The sequence below is a fragment of the Glycine max genome, chromosome 13, assembly GCF_000004515.6.
Source record: "Glycine max cultivar Williams 82 chromosome 13, Glycine_max_v4.0, whole genome shotgun sequence".
NCBI lineage: Eukaryota > Viridiplantae > Streptophyta > Magnoliopsida > Fabales > Fabaceae > Glycine > Glycine max.
The window spans coordinates 10,028,267-10,048,988 of NC_038249.2; the positions used below are offsets into that span (position 1 = coordinate 10,028,267).

Sequence of the window (20,722 nt, forward strand, 5' to 3'; positions counted from 1 at the left end):
GTTTAAATTACATTTTGGTCTTTCTAATTTCTCAAATTCATAATTTTGGTCCACCTAATTTTTAATTGTAATATTTGGTTTCTCTAAATTTATAAATTGGTGATTTTGTAGGGTTGTCAATAAGGGCCACCATGACCCGTTTTGGCCCACCATAAATGGGCCAGTTTGGCCCGCCCCGTTAAGCAAAACGGGCTACCTTTCCTAGCCTGACCCGTTTCAAGCTGGCCCGCGGGCCACCCGTCAGCCCGTCAATTTATTTATTTTTCCAAATTTTGTATTATCCTTTATCGTTGTTGTTGGTAACATCAATTTAGCATTGTCCTTTATCATTGTCGGTAACATCAATTTTGAATCTAACTCTTGTCTCTTTATAATTTTTTATAACTAAAAATAATAATATACTAGTAGTAAGCAATAAAAGAATAAAACCTATCACAAACTTCAATATCTAGAATCTAGATGACCTTATCACCTTGTGTGCCTCTAATCCACATCAACAACATTGGATGCACCCTTGGAAGAAGTTGTCTTTACAATTGAATCTTCATCAAACAAATCATCATCATCTATAAAAAAAGTGAGAAGTGACAAATAATTACCAAAATAATATAAAATAAATAATGAAGTTCTTTACCCTCATTGAAGCCATGCTTCCAATTGCGAGAACAAATAATTGCTTCCACACAATCGGATGAGAGGCAATTTCTATACTTGTTGAGAATGCGAGATCCAATGCTAAATGCAGATTCAAATGCAACAGTTGTAACTGGTATGCTTAGTAAGTCACAAGCCATAATTGAAAGATGTGAAAATCTTGGACTATTAGTTTTCCAACAATCAAGTACATCCATATGTGCTATAAAATGCAAGTTCAATGCCGCTTCTTCCAAATAAGTATCAAGTTGAGATTTTCCACTAACACTAGCAACTTGTTCCTTGTACTCTATTAAATTCTAATGTAACAAATAAAAAAAAGTGATAAACATACATAATAATGAAAAAAAATTAATATTGAATTTTAGTAATTCTTTAAAAACATATATGAATTTTAGAACTTACATCAAAGAGACCAAAGTCCCGACTTGAGGATGACGGCTTAACACTAGAAGAATTTTAGTAATTATTTAAAAACATATATGAATTTTAGTAATTCTTTAAAAATTAATATTGTTTTTTTTAAAAAAAGTACTAGCCCGCGGGCTGGGCCACTGGGCTTGCAGGCTAAACGGGGCGGGCCTAAATGGTTTACGGGTATCAAATTTCAGCCCAACCCAATTATTTTGAAGAACAGGCCGGGCCTGTCCATTGGGCCTGACCCGGTTTGACACCCCTATGATTTTGGTTCCGTGATAAATTATTAAAAAATAATTCTGATTAATAGAATAATTAATTTAATTATAAATTAACTAGAACCATTAATTATTACAAACTTTAATAAAAAAAATTATTAATCCTAAGCATCCACAATATTATGCTTCTCCTTTTCTCCACAAACACATCTTTCATTTTTACTGCGCATGGGACTCCACCAACAATACCATCATGTTAGAGTTAATAATCTTTTATTAATCTTTAATGATTAATAATTTTATAATCATAATTATTAGTTAATAATTTATTAGAAATTAAACTTATTAATTTATAAAACTAGAGAAACAAATATTATAATTAAAAATTAAAAAAATCAAAATCATGCATTTAATAAATTAAGAAGAAAAAATTATAATTTAAAAAAATATCAATTAATAAGAAAGAAAAAAAGAAGAAAAGAAATGACGGCGAAAGAAAGCAAAACGGTTGCATTTCAAAAAAACAAAGAAGGATAAGAAAACCAACTTCTTCTTCCGCTTCTGCTGCTGCTGCTGCTGCTGCTGCTGCTGCTTCAACTTCCCGACAATAATTTCACCGCACTCTCTCTCGTTTCTTCCAATTCGCGTTTCTTAAAAGCCACTTTCTCAAATCTCAGTTACCGTAAGCTCTTCTTCTCCCTCTATTTCCCTTTCGTTTCCCAGTAACTCACTTGTCATGTGGTAAATAAATAAAAAAAAAGCTTTTGGAGTGCTTAGTTTTTTTTTTCGGTTTTGTTTATTTGCTGAATTTTGTGGAACGAAAGGATCTTGTTGTTTTTTTTTTTTTTTGTTTTTGTTGGTTTCTGTTGTGTTTTATTTTTTTAATTTTTTTCTGCTTACACTGCATGCATCTTGATGGTGATGATTGGAGTGAGTTTGCGTGTGTGTATGTGTGTGTGTTTTGAGTTGAAGTGTGCTGGTAACTTTGGTGTTTCTGTTTTGCTTTTCAGTGTTGTTGTGGTTGAAGTTGGTGAGAGACGAATCTTGGGGAATTTTGGATCTGTTTTGCTGTGAAACCCTAATTTCTTTCTTGCCGTTGAGGGTTTGGAAATTGGGGTTCTGTTTAGATGGAAGCTGAGGAGGGAAGTAGCAACGGTGATAACGGTGAAGGGGTTGGGTTGGATTGGAGGTTGGGTTCTCAAGATGGAGATAATGGGGGGAGAATTTTAGGTGGAAATGGTGTTGCGGAGGGCGAAGGAGATCGGGGCTTGAAAGATGGAGCTGTAAATAATGGGGTGGCAATTGAAGCTGAAGAAGTTTGGGGTCTGAAGAAGGAAGCTGTAGATAATGGGGTGGCAGTTGTAGGAGGAGATGGTGTTGTAGAAGGTGAAGAAGTTCGGGGCTTGAAGAATGTAACTGTAAATAATGGGATGGCAATTGAGGGTGGAAATGGTGTTGCTGAAGGCAAAGTTTGGGCCTTGAAGAATGAAGTTATAAATAGTGGAGTGGCAATTGCTGATGGGAATGGTGCTGCTGAAGATGGAGAGGTTTCAGGCTCAAAGAATGATGTTATCGGGGTGGCAATTGCTGATGGGAATGGTTTTGCTGAACATGGAGAAGTTTGGGGATCAAAGAATGAAGCTGTAAGTAATGAGGTGCCATTTGTTGATGGGAATTGTGTTGTTTACAGTGGAGAAGTTCAGGGCTCTAAGAATGGAGCTGTAAATAATGAGGTGGTAATTGCAGATGAGATTGGTGTTACTGAAGGTCAAGAGGATCACTGCTTGCAGAATGGAACTGTGGATAATGTAGTGGCAAATGCAAATGAAGGGAACTCTGGTTCAGTTGAATGTTTTCAAACATATAAGAGGCGCAAGCATGTAAAGTTGAGTTCAGAATTTGAAGTCCAGGAGAACAGCAGAAAACATATGGCAGCTGCAAGTCAACTGTCAGAACAGGTTTTCTCTACTGCTTTTACGACATGTGTGCCTGTGATGGTTCTGTATTGCTACTTGTCACTCTGTATAAGAGATTTCATGTGTTATGTATGTCTTCTTGTGGAATTCTTGGAGGTGCAAGCTGCTAGATTTTTATGTTTATGTAGAAAAGAGGTCAATCAGCTTGCAAGATGCACATGTGCCTCTAACTTGTAGTTATGGAATAATTTACAAGAGTGCTGATATTAATGGGCATTCCTGTTTGGGTTGGAATTGCAATTATTTATATCTTTTTTTCTTGGAAGGCAAAATTATAGTATTATTAATATAGAAAACATACAGTACCAGAGGTACTGAATGAAACAGATACAATGCACTCAAGGTGCCACCTTCCAAAAGCAATCCCAACAAAAAACCCCACTATTAAGGATATAATACAAATTAACCGAAGGACTCCAGAAGATTGGTAGACCACTGGTTAAAAGGAATATTAAAGCCCTTCTCCGTAGCTTTAAGCCAAGACCACGCATGAAATAAAGCATCATCCATCACTTTGTGAGGTTGAAATGGGGTGCCCTTAAACAGCAGGGAATTCCTATGCTGCCAAATAGTATTAGTTAAAGCAATCCACCATACACAACGCCTATTGTGATTCCTCTGTGCCCCAAACCCATCACAGAATTGGATAAAATGTGCAGCAGGGTCATCTGAGAAAACTCCCAAAGTCCGGGTCCAGTTCATGGATTCCCACCACAACCCTATAGTCATTCTGCAATGAAAGAAAAGGTGCCCAGCCTCCTCCTGGTGATTTCCACAAAGAGGACACATAGTATCCTGTAAAGCCACATTTCTCCTAAGCAAACTAGCCCTGGTAGGGAGCCTATCTCTAAACAACCTCCATGAGAACAACTCAGCCCTTGGGGGAATTTTAAGCTTCCATAGAATCTTGAAGTTCCTACTGTGCTGACCAGGTCTGTTGGTAGGTAGCAAGAGGCTATATGCTGACTTAGTAGAGTAGATCCCAGTAGGGTCTGCTTTCCACAACATTGAGTCCTGCAGCTGCTGATGAATAGAAATAGCAGATATATCATTCATGAAAGCTATTGCTTGCTCATTCTCATGATCAAAGAGGTTCCTTCTCCATTTAAGATTCCAATTCCATGTATTCTGATAGAACTTTCCCATTTTAGAGATGGGAAGGTTTTGCTGTATGCTAATAAAAAATAATTGATTGTACTTCTGCTGAAGGCTGCATCCCTGTCCCAGCCATGAGTCTTGCCAGAATCTTACCTTATCCCCACAACCAACCTTCCAGATCATATTCTGGTGAATAATTTGAAATTCAGGATGATGATAAAGGTTTCTAAGGTCCTTCCACCATTGGGAGTGCCATCCTTTATCCCTACCATTCTGCAAATCTGACAATCCTCCATATTTAGAAGTTAGAATTCTGGCCCACAGCTGCTTATGATTGGAGGCTAGGTCCCAGATCCATCTTCCTCTCAAGGCTGCATTAAATTTGGACAGGTCTTTGATTCCCAATCCCCCATCAATTTTTGGAGTGCATATGTCAGCCCATTTGACCCTAGAAATTCTATTATGGTGTTGATTTCCCCCCCACATGAATGTTCTTTGAAGAGACACCAGTTTATCTACTATTCTTTGAGGAATCTTGAAAAAAGATAAAAGATAAATAGGAAGCGCATTGAGGACAGATTTTATCAAGGTGACCTTGCCACCCATAGATAAGTACTTCTGATTCCACTTGGAGAGCTTAGCTTTAAACTTGTTAATCAAAGGCTCCCAAACCGTCCTGCTGGAAGCTTTTACAGCAATAGGCATTCCCAAGTAGTGGAAAGGAATGTCCAGCTGCCTACAATTCAGAAATTGGGCTGCATCATGAGCCCAATTGGTCTGAAAACCGACAACCCCAAACTGGCTTTTTGCATAGTTAATCCTCAAACCTGAAACCATTTCAAAGCCCCTAAGCATGGACTTCAACACAATAATATTATCCCAAGAAGCCTCTCCAACAAAAACTGTGTCATCAGCATATTGCAATATATTTATAGGCACATTTTGCTTCCCAACCAAGAAACTTCTATAGAGGTTTTTATTCAAAGCCTCTCTCATCATGCCAGTAAGGCCCTCAGCCACTATATTAAATAGCATAGGAGCCAAAGGGTCTCCTTGTCTCAGTCCTCTAGATGGGACTAGTTCCTTTGTAGGGCTCCCATTTACTAAAATTGAGATGGTGGCTGATTGAAGGCAAGCAGAAATCCACTTCCTCCATTTAGGACAGAATCCTAGCCTTGCCATCATATAGTCCAAGAAAGACCATGATACTGAATCATAAGCTTTTTCGAAGTCCACTTTGAAAATCATAGCAGGCTTCTTTCTGTGAATAGCTTCATCCACCACTTCATTGAGAATCAGAATTCCATGGAGAATGTGCCTATTTTTTATGAAGGCTGTCTGCCTTTCATCAATTAACTCATCCAGCAGAATCCTCAACCTATTTGCCAAGAGTTTTGCTATTACTTTATACATGCAGCCAATGAGAGAGATGGGCCTGTAATCATTTAGAGTCTGGGGTTGAGATATCTTAGGAATAAGAGCCACAAAAGAGGCATTGCTGCCTCTAGGAAAGCTTCCATGAGCATGGAATTCATCCACAAATCTTCGAAAATCAGGTTTGAGCAGCCCCCAAAACTCCTTGATAAATCTAAAATTAAAACCATCTGGCCCCGGACATTTATCACCAGCACAACTCCAAATAGCATCTCTGATTTCTGAATCAGAGAAAGGGGCAGTCAGCCCCTCTCTTTGATTATGATGAATCATAGGAAAATTGACCCCATCCAGGGTAGGTCTGCGAAAATTCTGTTCAGTGAATCTTTCATGGAAGAAGGTAAGCACTGCATTCTTGACAAGATGAGGCTGCTGAATCCATGCACCATCAATGAAAATTCCAGGAACAGCATTTGAACATCTTCTGAAATTAATCAGCTTGTGAAAATAAGCTGAATTATGATCCCCTTCCTTGATCCATTTGGCCCTAGACTTCTGTCTCATCAAGGATTCATAGGCATTTGCAGTATCCCACAGCTCTTGTTGCAAGGCTCTCTTGTTCTGAACTTCACTTTCAGATAGAGTTCTATGGGAAGCAAGAGTCTCCAAATCAGATAGCTTCTGCTTCAACTGCCGAATCTTATTAGCTTTAATGTCCCCCTTCTCTTTACTCCACTGTTTTATGGAGTTTCTCAAGTTCCTCAGCTTGTTTTTAAGTGCAATTCCACCCCAACCACCCTGCTGATCTGCAGTCCAAGCCTCCTTAACCATAGAGTGGTAGCCTTTTTGATTCAACCACCAATCCACAACCCGAAAAGGCTTAGGGCCCCAGTCCACCATTTTTGTCTTCAAGATGAGTGGGCAGTGATCCGAGAAGTCTCTTTGAAGGACATGCTGTGAGGTATTAGGCCACAAAGATAACCATTGATTTTAGTCATACAGTTGAAAGTATTGACTGTGGAGTGATATTATCCTTCCTTGGTTTTTATAGCTGATTTTACACTGGCTATATTTGAATGAATTTAGTAGTGGTTGTTTCTTTAGTTGCATCCTAAGGCATTTGTTCTAACCTAAGATATCAGGTTTTTGGTGTTTGGTTTCTTACAGTGGCTTCTTAATCTATGGTAGTGAGTATTTGTAGAAGATTTATTAAGTTGAGGGATACATAAGAAACATAAAGCAGAATGCTAATGTTAAAGTAGAACTTTAGAAGAAATACTGAATACTGCTAATATTTATGTTGTAGTGCTCTTAAGTCTTAATTTGTAAATGCTTCAAAGATATGGAGTTACTCAGACACAAACACACATACAATCTTAGTTCAGTAAATGGACTAAATGTTTGTAAGATGCCGTAACTAACCCCACCATGAGCTTCATCTGTTTGTAGGACTCTTGGGTAGGTTATTGCTGGTTAAATTACTGAATTTATGGTAAAAAATGATGAGGACAACATCCACACACGAAAAGAATCTGGATATTGTTTTTCTTCACGTTTTGTAGATACTGTGCTTAAGAGCAGCTATGCCTTTTAAGTTAAAGTTTTATTATGTCCAAAATGGAGTTGCAACTTTAAGCAGTGTATCAGAGTTCAGACACTAGGGAAGGATGTATTTTGGTCGTGGATCGTAATTTACATTTCGATGAAAAGAAAGAACTAATTTGCAAAGTTAATGTTTGGCATTGCTATTATGCTAAGATCAAATCCTCCTGCATGTACATTGTTGAATGAAGATTAATTATGTACATAAATGAAGCTGAGTTGCAACCTTTGTGCTGTATTGTATGTTTATATTAATAATGGTAATACAACATTCAAGGTTAAGGAGAAAATGATACTGATTGTATGTTTTAAGATATAAGATATTTAATTTGAGGAATGGGTTGAGAAAAATACTGATTGCTTATTTTTAGCAGAAATTGTAATTTATATTGAGTAGAATTGACTATTTTTTTCGGGTGGTGGGGGTGTGGGAAGAATGATGGATAATTTTTTTCCCTATTGCTATCTTACATTATAATAATCTTTTACTGCATGTAATTAGTCCAGCCGGTGGGGTTCAATTTTGTCCACTCATTACTTTGCTTACTAGTAACTATTATAGTAGTATTTGTATTTGATGTGTGGGAAGAGAGAAAATTTGGCTGTAATGTGATGATTCTGGTCTTGGCCCATACATGACTTCAAGCACACTAAATACTCTTTCTTGGCTCTTTCTGCAAAGCTGTATTTGAAATTTTCTCATGATTGCAGGCAGTGAAGAAACCATTTGATTTAGCTGTAGGCAACACTTCAAAAGATCATTCACATGACCATTGGGGGAATGTTGTACTAAAGCAATTATATCATTCATTAGGCAATGATAATGGTGGCATGGAGTGGTGTATAAGGGAAGCACTCATGAGCCATCCTAAAATTAGTTGTGCCACTACAATGACGGTTGGTTCTGCAGTTAGAACTACACATATTCTGCGTACATTACTTGCCCTAATTCACTTTTGTTCCTTCTGTTTTACTTTCCTCTTATTTTTCTTCAGGAAACTCTTAATATTGTCAAGGATGGTCAGGAGTGCTCTCCGCAATTAGAAAGTTTGTTTTATAGATTACAGAGTGAAGCTAATGGACATGAAAATGTTGTGAACAATGGATTTTCTAGTGAGTCAAATGGCCATGGTGCAACTGGCAGGTGTCAGCGTGTGTTCCGTGATATCTTAGCCTCTGAGAAGTTCAGTTCATTATGTAAAGTGCTACTTGAAAATTTCCGAGGAATGAAACCTGAAACTGTATTTGACTTTAGTTTGATAAACTCAAGGATGAAAGGGCAAGCTTATGAACAATCCCCTACACTTTTCTTATCAGATTTTCAACAGGTAATTTATAATAATAGCCTCTCTACTGACAATTTTTACATGGCTATATGATTTTTGATTTTACTTGAGAAAATTTGAAAAATTTAAATAACTGAATGTTGTTTACCTTAGTGTCATGATGATGGTGTGCTTGTTCTGGCTTGCTCTTTTTTTTTTTTTTGGTGAAAATCTTGTTCTTTAGATGTAGTAACTAGTAATTCACGAAGACTCAATCAACAATCATGAATATCTTTTGCATCCAATTAACTATTATCTTCCTCAAAGAGATCCTTTCATTGGGAACTAAACAGGTTTATTTTTTAATCATAAAGCACAGTGAAAACAAATCATATATCAATTTAAATAATCCATTGTTAAAGCAAACCCCCTATTTAACGCAGAGAAAGAGTTCCTTGACTGTTTGCACTTTTTAAAGATCTCCCTATTAACGGAATTAGTGTAAAATTGAGAAAGTTAATTTCCCCCCAATTGAGAAAAAACAACGATTGCAGATCAATTTAAGAAGTATTGAGTCAGTTGCTTGAGGAAATGGTAATATATTAAAAATTTGAAAACTTGAGGATTACTAAATATTTTTTTATATTGCTTGATCCCTAAAATTCCAGTGGGTTGACCTGAATTTGGGAGTTTTTCTATTGGATTCATATAGTTCTGGGTTGTTTTTGTCTTTGTTGTTTATCATTGATCTTCGGAGCTACTTGGTGACTAGTTATCTTATGTTTATTTATTAATTTTTTTCAAACTAAAATGGTGCTCGGTATTCACATAAACTATTAAGTTGACCGGGTTAAGTTCTCATGTCTTGCTTCAAGGGTTAGTATCTAAAGAAAATTTTCACTGTTGTTCTCTATTTTAATTGAATGATATGATATATAAAAGTGAGAAGTGATGAGAAGATTCATTCATGATTTCTTGGCCCATATATAGAGTGCACTTGAATTTGATATAATCGGAATATATTGAGATAATTAATGGAGGAGACAAGCCTAGCTAAATAAGGGAAAAACTTAGGATCCTAAAATTATTATCTGATTCAGGAATCAATTATAATAATTCCTATTAACCTGATGTCCTTATCAGAATTCAGAACTGTCCATAGTCTTCATTGCCTAATGATAAGCATCCATAATCTTCATGTCCTCTCAAGTTAGGACTAGATGTTGATCAATCCCAGCTTGGAACTTAAGTTTTCAAAATTGATACTTGGTAAAGCCTTTGCGACAGCAATTTGAAGGTTTGAAAGAGTATAGTTAGTGTTGGGACTCCTTCTTCAATCTTCTTCACAATGAAGTGTCTATCTATCAATCTCCACATGCTTTGTTTGTTGTAAAAAATTGAATTCTTTGCAGTGCTTATTGTTTGCTTGATTGTTACAAAATAACTTTTTTGGTCCTTTGCCTTTGATCTTAAACTCATTAACCTTTTTTGTCACATTCCCTCACACATGCCATGTGCCATTGTTTGGACTTCAGTTTCAGCACTATTGCATGCTACCATTGATGGCTTTTTGCCTCTTCATGTTAATCATATGTGAGATCTAGGGTATGTTAGAGAAACACTAATGGGAGTTGCATAACTCCTTTTTTAAAATAATGAACTATTTCATTCTGAATATCATCAATAGAGTTGTTTTAGTTGCAAGTTACACAAGGAACTGCATCCTCCGCAAAAAACCTTTTGAAATTATACAACATAGCCCCAACAGTTAAGGTGTATTGTGACAGCAACAAATTTAAGTACCCAAAAAGATAAAAAAGCTCAATGTGCGGTGAGTACCAAGGCTAGCACATTCAGCCATATCCAAATCCTTCAAGTGCAATCCCAACGAGGATCAATACCAACATGATCAGCCACATGTTGATGTCTAGCACACTCCTTTTTCCTTTTCCTATCTTTATTCAGCCATATCCAAATCCTTCAAGTGCAATCCCAACGAGGATCAATACCAACATGATCAGCCACATGTTGATGTCTAGCACACTCCTTTTTCCTTTTCCTATCTTTTGTGCATTAGTCTGTTGTTTGATGTACAGCAGCCGTGTGGCAATGAGCCCACCAAAATATATGCTTTGAAGGGTAGAATGCCAGTGGCAATGAAAACAAACCCTCCCTTGCTATCCCATTCTAGAACCAAGGGGTAAAACTGTTAGTATAGAACAATAAGCAGAAGAGAAAGGAATAAGGAGAAAAGAGAGAAGACACAAAGTTTTAACGTCAGCACATAATGTATGTACCTACATCCACGGCTACACTAAGAGAACTTTTTATTACTTGCATGTTTTAAAGCTTACAAGGTGTCTCTATATATAACACTAATGAGACACAAGTTTTACAAACCATGCGATGTGGGACAAAGGAACTAAGACCACAAAACTCTAACAATTCTCCCACTTGGGGTCTAAGTTCCAAACTCTATCAGCTCCTTGTAAGCAATGAGTTCATCGACTCTTTACCTAGTGTAGCGCCTTCGTCTTTAATTATCCTCGAAGGCTAATTGAGGCAATGCAAAGCCTCAGCTTGTCAGTTGTAACAACTTTAGTCAACATATCTGCTGGATTCTTTGATCCTAAGATCTTCAGCAAAGATAAGTCTCCATCATTTATCAACTCCCTGATAAAATGATATCTTAATTGAATATGCTTGCATCTAGAATGGAAGATTGGATTCTTAGCAGGACTTATAGCACTTTGACTGTCACTGAACATTGAAGCATTATCTTGTTCTTTCCCTAATTCAATGAGAAAATTCTTTAGCCAAGCTGCTTCTGAGATAGCTATGTGCTCGGCTTCCGTGGTTGAGAGAGCAACTCTAGGTTGAAGTTTAGACTTCCAACTCACAGCTGTACCTCCCAAAGTAAAAATGTAGCCTGTGGTGCTTTTCTTGGCATCAAAATTTCCTCCCAAGTCTGCATCTGAAAATCCCTGTAAAGTGAGATTGCTTTTTCTGAAGCACAAACACATCCCTGAAGTATCCTTCAGATATCTGAGTATCCACTTTACGCCTTCCCAATGCTCCTTTGTTGGATTTGATAGGAACCTACTGACAACTCCCACTGCATGTGCTATGTCAGGTCTGGTACACACCATAGCATACATCAAACTCCCGACTGCTGATGCATATGGTACTCTTGACATGTAACATTTTTCATGCTGCCAAATCCAATTGATCCCCTCATGCCTACAGCTCCTTCATGCTGCCACAACATAGCTTAGAGAATCCTCTCCTGCTGCCACCATTACATAGGTGCCTACTAGGTGCTCACCACTTGTGCCTGCAGCACCTGTGCGAAGGACACGCCAACATGATCTGGTGACATCCTGAAAGAGAAGAGTTCAATGGCACTGTCCTATACATGTTTGACATCACAGATTGAAGGGACAACTTTTGTGGTGGGGGAGAGAAAAAAATACAAGACAGATCAAAGGTAGATCTAAAGAGGGAAGGCTTTTGCAGTTTTGACTTTTGAGAGATGAAAGGTTAGAGGTGAGTAGCTAGGAGATTGAAATGGTGAGTAATTGGAGTAGTTGGAATTCTGCATGGAAGTTATTTCTTTTGTTGGAATGGGTATAAGTCAATAAAATTGGGAACATTAAGATCTAAATGTTAAAAATGGTGATCATTAAAAAAATTCTACCTTTTCACTTCTACGATAAAATTGTGAATGCTATAAAGTTTTACTGTTAAAAATTGTATATATAGTGAATCAAGTAGCAAGATAATTTCACAACTCAAACCTCAAATTTCATTCATTTTGTTCACTTACACTCTTTTCAATTCCTTTCATTTGATTTTTCCGAATGGATCCTAATCAATTTATTTCTCTTTTAAATTTTATGCAAAATTATCAACCTCTCCACAACCCATTTTAAAAATCTTCCAGTTTTTCAAATTCACAAAGTACCCAAAGATCAGAAATTTTCAATTTTATATGTTGCCAGTTGCATATCAATTTCCCTTGTTTAAATCGCCATAAACTAATCTTGCCATGTTTTATGGCTTTTTTAAGGGTATAAGTAGTGAGCAGTCCATTAATCTTGCCATGTTTTATGGGTTTTATGGGTTGGGTCAATGTTTGAGTCTCAAGTTCCACCATTTCCATCCAAGTTGGCATGGAAAAATTTTATGTCGGGGGAAGGAGAACGGTAAAATGCTCAAAAAATTTAGAGCAAGATTCATCATTAAGGAGGATACACTTTTCATTTAAACATGACCTTGTGTTTGAAAAATGCAATTTTGGGCCTTGACCAAAAGACATAGTTTTTGGTTAAGGATCGAAGATAATCATAATGAGAATTGTGGTAATTTACAAGAGGCAAATGATCCCACAAAAATCTCAACAACATAGATTGAGTAACATCTTAAAAGTTTGCAGGGTGCTACAAACAAGCCGTTCAAAGAACGGAAGATGCCAGCTTTGTTGAGAAAACCATCATAGCATGTGCGTGTAACATTTATGCCCAAGATGAAGGTGGACATCATAGAGGGTCCACTTTTGGATACTGCACTTTGATTGGAGCAAATCTAGTTTACTTAGAGGAGTGAAAATCAGTGTGGTGGTTAGGAGTAACATAGAGGCAGAATATAGCGAATGTCACAATTGATTTGTGCATAGCATCCTGAGCAAGGTGCCTAAAGGCAACTCCAGGGAGAAATTGGATACTGCATTTTTGTTGGAGGAAATCTAGTTACTTGGAAAAGCGAAATAAAAAGTGTGGTGGCTAGGAGTTGAATATAAATGGATGGAACAAGTTAAATATTATAGATTGATAAGTTACACTAGGAGCTGAAATTTCATGACTCCATCAATAAGACTGTATACAGACAACAAACCGGCTTAGGGTCTAACTCAATCCTTCAAAACCAGCTTGTAAGGTGAGGACTGTCCAAGCTTTATAAGCTCTATTTAAGCCATATCTTTAGTTGATGTCGTACTAAACCACCACCCTTGATGTTGTAATTAAGGCAGCCCCCAAAGAGGCCGAAACTAAGGCTGGCTTGGGGTATCCACAATTAAGGCAGCTTTCCAACAATAATTGACAAGCTGCCCATGGAGGATATCTCCAAGAAAGCATGTTTTTTTGAGGGGTGGGGCAGGGGACTGCTAGCATCCATCAATAAATGTTTTGATTTTGTTTTATTTCTGTAAATATTCTATTTTATAGGTTAGAGTGTGAATATTCTACAAATTAGGAAATCAGCTCTATAGGATGCTGTGATTAAGCTAGGAATTTTTTACTTTCCTTTTTTGTAGTAATTTTTATTTATGGTTCATTGTTTCTCCCTGTTCATCCTCTCTGTAACAGGATTTGTATTTGAACTATTACAAAAAACATATTCCCAGTGTCTTTGATATCTATGTCAATTGAAGTGTCTCATTCCTTTAAACTTGATTTTTAAGATTGGATCTACTTGCATATTTGTTGGTTTGAACCTGAGTATTCTAGTTTTCTTCAGTAAACCAAGGATATATTTTCTCTGTGAAATGGAGGGCCTGTTTGATTTCTATTTTCTTGAACAACTTTTTTGTTTTCAAAAACAATCATAAAAATAATTGTTTGAACATTTATTTTTTGCTTGATTGTTATAAAATACTGCTTCTCATAATCTGTTTTAAGAATAGAAAACTAAGGGGCTGTTTACTTATGTTGAAAACCAGAATCAAATATCTTGTATTTGTCGTATATCGTATTTGAAGGCAAGTAATCCAATTTAGAGGAAACAAAATCTCCTCTAATTTATGTGTATTTAATATCTATTTATTGTAGTAAGCCAATATAAACCTTGCTCTGTGTTGTCATTTAAAAACACGGATATAAGAAGCAGAATCAAATATCTTGTATTTGTCGTATATCGTATTTGAAGGCAAGTAATCCAATTTAGAGGAAACAAAATCTCCTCTAATTTATGTGTATTTAATATCTTTTTATTTTAGTAAGCCAATATAAACCTTGCTCTGTGTTGTCATTCAAAAACACAGTTTTCAGTAAATATCCTCTCTCTCTCTCTCTCAACAACTTATACCGTTTTCTGTTTTTATTTTTAAAAAATAGAAAATGATAAAGAAATTTTAGAAAACAAAAAGCATGTCACACCTGAAAGTCATTTTGGGAAAACAAGCTCAAAATTTCCATTTTTGGAAAACCTTGCTTTAGTTGCTTAGATATTTTCATTTTCAATTTTAGAAAACAAGCTCAAAATTTCAGAAATTTTATAGAACACCTGAAAGTCATTTTTGGAAATAATTTTGAAATTTTCATAAGTCCCTTTTATGGTTGTGGTGGAGGTCCCCATTCATTCCCACTAGAGTGCACAAAAGCATGTCACACATGAACTTCTTCTCTATCTCCATCATGTCATGAATTGCCTTCAAGTGCTCCTTGCTCAGCTTCTTCTTGAGGAGAATACACGAGGGACATGGAGTAGCAATGAAGCCCCTCACTTGCAAGATGAGCTTGTTGGAGATGGTGAGACTTGGCATCAAGCTGTGCTTCAGTGGTGGAGGTCTTTGTATGGTGTTTAACAACAGTGGTTTGGTTTGGTTTGCATGGACCGTGGGTTTGATGAGAAGTTGCACTCAATAATAGTAGCCAAGGAAATAGTCCCCACTTAGTCTATTAAGAGACTATATATACATGGATGATGCAGAACCTAAGAACTACGTTCTCTTTCTCTTAATAACAAAGCTTTACCTTCTCTAAGTTCACCTTTTTTCTCTAAATTCTCCCCCTCTAAGTTCAATTAAAGGCATGATATGTAACAGGTTGTCATAGCACTAAGATATACAATGTTGGGTGTGTGACCATGTGCTTTTCTATGGGAAATGGAAATATCAAGATCATTAGTTGATTGTAAATTAGGAACATTTTGTGACTCAATATTTCTTAAACTTGCTGTTGTTAATATTAATGTGAAGAGGATAGTTAGGGATTGTCTTTATGTAATTACAAATATTCTAATTACTGTAATTACATAAAGAAAATTCCCAACTATCCTCTTTAGAATAACTCTAACATATGCAAAACCATTAAGAAGGATTTAGATATCAATAGTTTGTCTATTGACATGATTCACAATAGAAAAAGCTTAGTTATTGTTGAGTGAAATTTTTGAAACATAGATCTAGCTCTGGATTTTCCTTTTATAGGATACACCGAAGTAACACTTGTTTGATCATCTACTAATGTGATGAACCACCTAGCGCTTCACATCTGTAATACAGGATGGCCTCCAAACCTTGAAAAGGGACAAGAAGGTTGATAAGTATGTATAGGTAGCAAGTTTTTTGTGTGTTTAGCTAGTTGACAGAATTCACGAATAAATTTAGATTTTTATGGACAAACAAGGATGGAAACAGCTTTGCAGGATACATGATCATCAATCTAAAATGCCATAACATAACATCATCAAGGGTTTTGACAGAAGCAGACACCCTACTACATGCCATTGGGACAGAAGCAAGTGAGCTGTTCAAGTTTGAATTTATGGTCATTGTGAATTTTCTAATAGATAACAAGCTGCATTACAAATTTGGAACAAAGAGGACAGATTCAAGTGTTAAATCTTCAGAACCTTTGAGAGTCAGAGCAGGAAACAGTGGGTCTGACCCATCTGTAATATGCACTTTATATTTCCCTGGATAAGGGAAAATATAGTTGAAAAAAATGCATAACCAGTCATATAATCCGTGGCAATGGAGTCAATCACTCAGCCACAACTATCTCGGTGAGACTGTGACTTGTTGGGTTTCCAGTCAGCAGTTTGCTGTGAATTTTCCGACTTGTATCCACATTCCTTAATTTGTCCTAGACTCTGGAAAAGGTCACATGATGGTCTCCCTTTCCGTGGTCTACCATCACTTCCCTGATTCTGGTTTACATGAACAGCAAGAGCAGAATCTTCGGCAGCAGAAAGAGGCCCTTGATTTCCCATTATCCCATCATGACTTCTCTTCTGCTTTATTCTCTTCTAATCTCTGCAAAAGTTTCATGGAGGGATGTGTGTTCCATGAATTCTTCCTTGTACTTCATCAAGGTCATTGACTCATTATTGAGGCCTATAACAAAATTGAAGATCTTCTCCTCCATGATTTTATTGTATATTTATTTATCATCTTGGCAGTTCCAACTGTCAGTTTCAAAATGTATCAAGTTGATGCCAGTGCTGAGTAAGGACATTATAATATTCAGTTAAAGAGGTTTCACGTTGCTGGAGGATGTGAAGGATGCTTTTATCTTGAAAAATTTAGGAGTATTCACCTGGTTGAGTGGGTTTCCTTGATGCTGCCCTAGATTTCCTTTGCAGATGAATAGAACCTAGAGTTTTGACCTATTTTCAATTTCATGATGTTGATCAACCTATTCCCAAGTTCCTCGTTGGATTTGGATCAGACTTGGAAGGAGGATCAGCAGTGCTGGTAAGGTAACCACCTTTGCCTTTACCACTGATGAAACGGGAACAGATGGACACCACTGGAGATAATTTTTGCCAGAGTCTTTGCCCAGTGATGAGGATGTCCAAAACATTCAGATTTCATATTAGATCAAGAGACAATGCCCATATTGGAGAGGTGATGTTGGAGTGGCTGCTGGTGTCGGAAGTGATGGCAGGCATAGAGGGGTTCTTTAGTAGTATCTGACAGCACTTTGATACCATAAGGGGTTGTATGATACCATGGAGAGGTGATGTTGGAGAGGCTGCTGGTGTCGAAAGCCATGGCAGGAATTTAGGGTTTCTTTTGTATTTAAGAGCACTTCGATACCATAAAGAATTAAATGAATGAATTCACTTCTCAGTTGTAATCCTAATGGCATTAATGTTAATTTCACACAATATTTTATTAATTTATTTTTTATTTGAAGAACATTTTTTCTTTTCCTGTGGATGGGTGCAGCCACAGGCACTTACTCTAGTATAGTGATACAGTGTATACAATTATACAATACAATACAGGTGGTGAGAAGATTCACCCATGATTTCTTGGCCCAGATTTGCTACACCAAAATCAGATATAATAAGATCATCCGGAGCCTAATTAATGAGAGGAGACAAACCTAGCTAATTTATTAAAAAAAATAGGTCCTAAAATTTTGATGTGCTACAATATTTCCTAAACCGAGTAAGTTATGATAATCCCTATCAACTTGATTGCATCATAACCATCTTATATTATTTGCCTAATCAGAATCATCCATAATCTTCAGTGTTGTTTGAGGGCATTTGTTTAGAGTGCTCGTTAATTTATAGCCTCTGAGCAGGTGACAGGAGAATTAATTTCTTATTTTACATGACACGGTGTTGTTGATATTTCTAGGTTTGGCGAAAGCTTCAAAATACTGGAAATCAGATTGTTGCTATGGCCAGGAGCCTCTCCAACATGTCAAAAGCTTCCTTCTGTGAGCAGGTAAAGAAAACTCTTGTAATTATTTGCTACAGCACTAAGTTCCATAGGCCCTCCCAGAATGAAAAAGAAAAAAAAAGAAAAGTTCCATACTTTTTTCTTTGCTTCTGAATTTTATTCTTTTTTAGCTATGCATTATGTTTTTTCTTGTCTTTTGTTGACCATATCTTTTCCTTATTGTCAGGTGGGAATTTCAGCGCAGAGTTCCTTTGAAGATGAAAAACAAGTGGTAAGAGTATTAAATTTTTGTTTTGATATTTCATGTGCTGATAATGCATATATCTGGATCAAGTTTAATGAATTTGATATTTAGATAAATTTTGCTTTGGTATCAGAGTTAAGAAGGCTTTGATAATTGGATAGTTTTTTTTGCAGATTCCTAATCCTCTCATACCTCTGCCATTATTCTATGCAACATGTTCAAGAGACTATTATTTTTTATCGTAATATCATAAGTTGCAGTTTTTGTATTGTAAGTTACAGTATAAAATAGAATACATGCATATATGCCCTGGTATTTTTGAAAAAAAGAAAAGAATAACTATGTTTCAGTTTTGTTAAAAAAACATGAAATAAAATTAAGAAGCAAACCCTGCTGAGTCTTTTAGCTCAAGTGACAGCAAATCTCTATGGGGACATAATGCAAGGTCCAAATTTTGCTGGGGCTGCTTTTCTTCAACTTCGGCTTGCTCTCTCTCCCCCACTTGGTTGTTGGTATCCTTTTAGTCATTAAGAATAAAGAAACCAAAGTTGCAACCCTTTTTCCCTTTGTGCCTTCTAACTAATTTGACAGTGATCGAAGCTGTCAGTTACATGACAACTAAATGAATGAAGAATGAGTTGTGGTTGTATGGCCAGAGTTTATCCCTTATCAATCCCGTGGTAATAACCCCACCCTATTTGTCTTGGCAATTTCTTAGGTGAAATACTTGTTACATATAATTTTATCTTCATAATTTGATGTGCAAGAATGAAAAGATTAATCCCTATGTATTGAGATTTCCCCCTACCTTTAAAACATTACTTTCCTCTGATTGAGAAATAACGATACAAGAAGTGTAGTTAATTTTTCATCTGGCATCTAAAAATTCGCTGTAATAAGCAGGCAGGGAACTTGTTTGATTTTTAAGAACTATGTATCTTTCTAGGTTTTCCAAGCCTTAACAATCAATTGTGGACATGATTGTTTAAACTGCAAAAGCCCCGTCTTTTATGTTGCTCAATCAGTAGCAAGTGCACTTCATTCAAATGGAAATTTTGCTTGAGATTTGTTAAACTGAGTTGTTTTTATGGTCATGTCAAACAGCTCTGTAACCAGGAATCCATCTCTCACATGAAACCAGAGCAGACAGTAGAATGTGTTGCATTCAAAGTTGGCAACTGTTGGCATTGTGGAGACAAAGCAGATGGGATAGACTGTTTGGTTTGTGATTCATGTGAGGAGATGTATCATCTGTCCTGTATTGAGCCTGCCGTGAAGGAAATACCCCGCAAAAGCTGGTTCTGTGCCAATTGTACTGCTAATGGAATTGGATGTCGACACAAGAATTGTGTGGTGTGTGAACAGTTGAATGTCCTGAAGACCCTGGATGACTTTGTTGGTGAGGAAAACTTCCCTACAAATGAGGAAACACTAAATGAATTGGAAGAGTATTCAAATTGTACTTATGATGGGATTCAAGTTTCCACAGATGGGAGAAACTCATCAAACTGCAAAATTTGTAAAATGGCGGTGGATGGTGAAAAAGTAAAAATCTGTGGTCACTCTTTTTGCCCTAGTAAATACTACCATGTAAGGTGTTTGTCAAGTAAGCAGCTAAAGTCATATGGTAACTGTTGGTATTGCCCTTCTTGTATATGCCAAGTTTGCCTCACTGACAAAGATGATGATAAGATTGTACTCTGTGATGGCTGTGATCATGCATACCACATCTACTGTATGAAACCTCCACAAAATTCTATTCCGAAAGGGAAATGGTTCTGCATAAAATGCGAGGCAGGGATACAGGCAATACGCCAGGCAAGAAAGGCATATGAGAGTAAAAAAGGCAAAGTTGGTCAGAATGATTCAAAGCCAAATGAAGATATTGACAAGAAATGGAACAAAAAGCGAGGACGGGAATCAGACAAAGTTGGTGGAATGATGGACATGCTTATAAATGCTGCAAATACTCTGAATTCTGAAGAGGACATGAATGCAATGCTGATTGACTCAAAGAAAACATTAACATGATGGCGTATGTGCTAACTGCTAATACCTAATGTTTTCTATTTCCTGCATTTGTTTTAGTCTTTAGATAACTGATTTTATTAGGTTGTAAAACTGTGGTAGATTTTGCTGACTTTTGGATACATGCCGTTGGAGAGAAAGGATTAGAGGCCAAAGAGCTAAAAGCATCAATAGAAACTGTGATAAGAGAAGTATGGGATATTTTGCAGGCCAGATACTGATGCAATATATGTGGTTGATATGAAATTTAATTGGCTGCTTTGCTCCCTGCAGAGTATAATATTTTGGATTGTCATGATTATTTGAGCAAATATTTCTTCAAATTAGAATAATATCGATGTCCAATTTTTGGATAATCAAAAGGGATGGTTTTTTATCCGTTTAGATTTCAATGTTTCAGTACCAATTTTGCACAAGCCTTCAACAGC

General features: G+C 36.6%; 1 protein-coding gene across 3 annotated transcripts; it reads left to right on the forward strand.

The window, feature by feature from the left end:
* Nucleotides 1–1,773: 1,773 nt before the first annotated feature.
* Nucleotides 1,774–20,540, forward strand: LOC100786712 (PHD finger protein EHD3). 3 transcript variants are annotated; one of them, XM_041007877.1, is made up of 8 exons: nucleotides 1,774–1,971; nucleotides 2,300–3,247; nucleotides 8,051–8,236; nucleotides 8,335–8,667; nucleotides 17,978–18,067; nucleotides 18,249–18,293; nucleotides 19,371–20,301; nucleotides 20,397–20,540. In XM_041007877.1, exons 2-7 carry the CDS (start codon nucleotides 2,417–2,419, stop codon nucleotides 20,295–20,297), a joined length of 2,412 nt encoding a protein of 803 aa, XP_040863811.1. In that variant the 5' UTR covers nucleotides 1,774–1,971; nucleotides 2,300–2,416; the 3' UTR covers nucleotides 20,298–20,301; nucleotides 20,397–20,540. The 3 variants fall into 3 exon arrangements, with proteins under 3 accessions (XP_040863811.1, XP_006593779.1, XP_040863812.1); XM_006593716.4 differs by having other exon boundaries at nucleotides 19,371–20,540; XM_041007878.1 differs by lacking the exons at nucleotides 19,371–20,301; nucleotides 20,397–20,540 and adding an exon at nucleotides 18,440–19,347.
* The last annotated feature ends 182 nt before the right edge of the window (nucleotides 20,541–20,722 follow it).

Coding starts and splice junctions, on each gene's coding strand:
- LOC100786712 (XM_006593716.4), top strand. CDS start 2,417: ATGGAAGCTGAGGAGGGAAGTAGCAACGGTGATAACGGTGAAGGGGTT. Junction 3,248..8,050: donor CAAGTCAACTGTCAGAACAG/GTTTTCTCTACT, acceptor TCATGATTGCAG/GCAGTGAAGAAACCATTTGA. Junction 18,068..18,248: donor AAGCTTCCTTCTGTGAGCAG/GTAAAGAAAACT, acceptor CCTTATTGTCAG/GTGGGAATTTCAGCGCAGAG.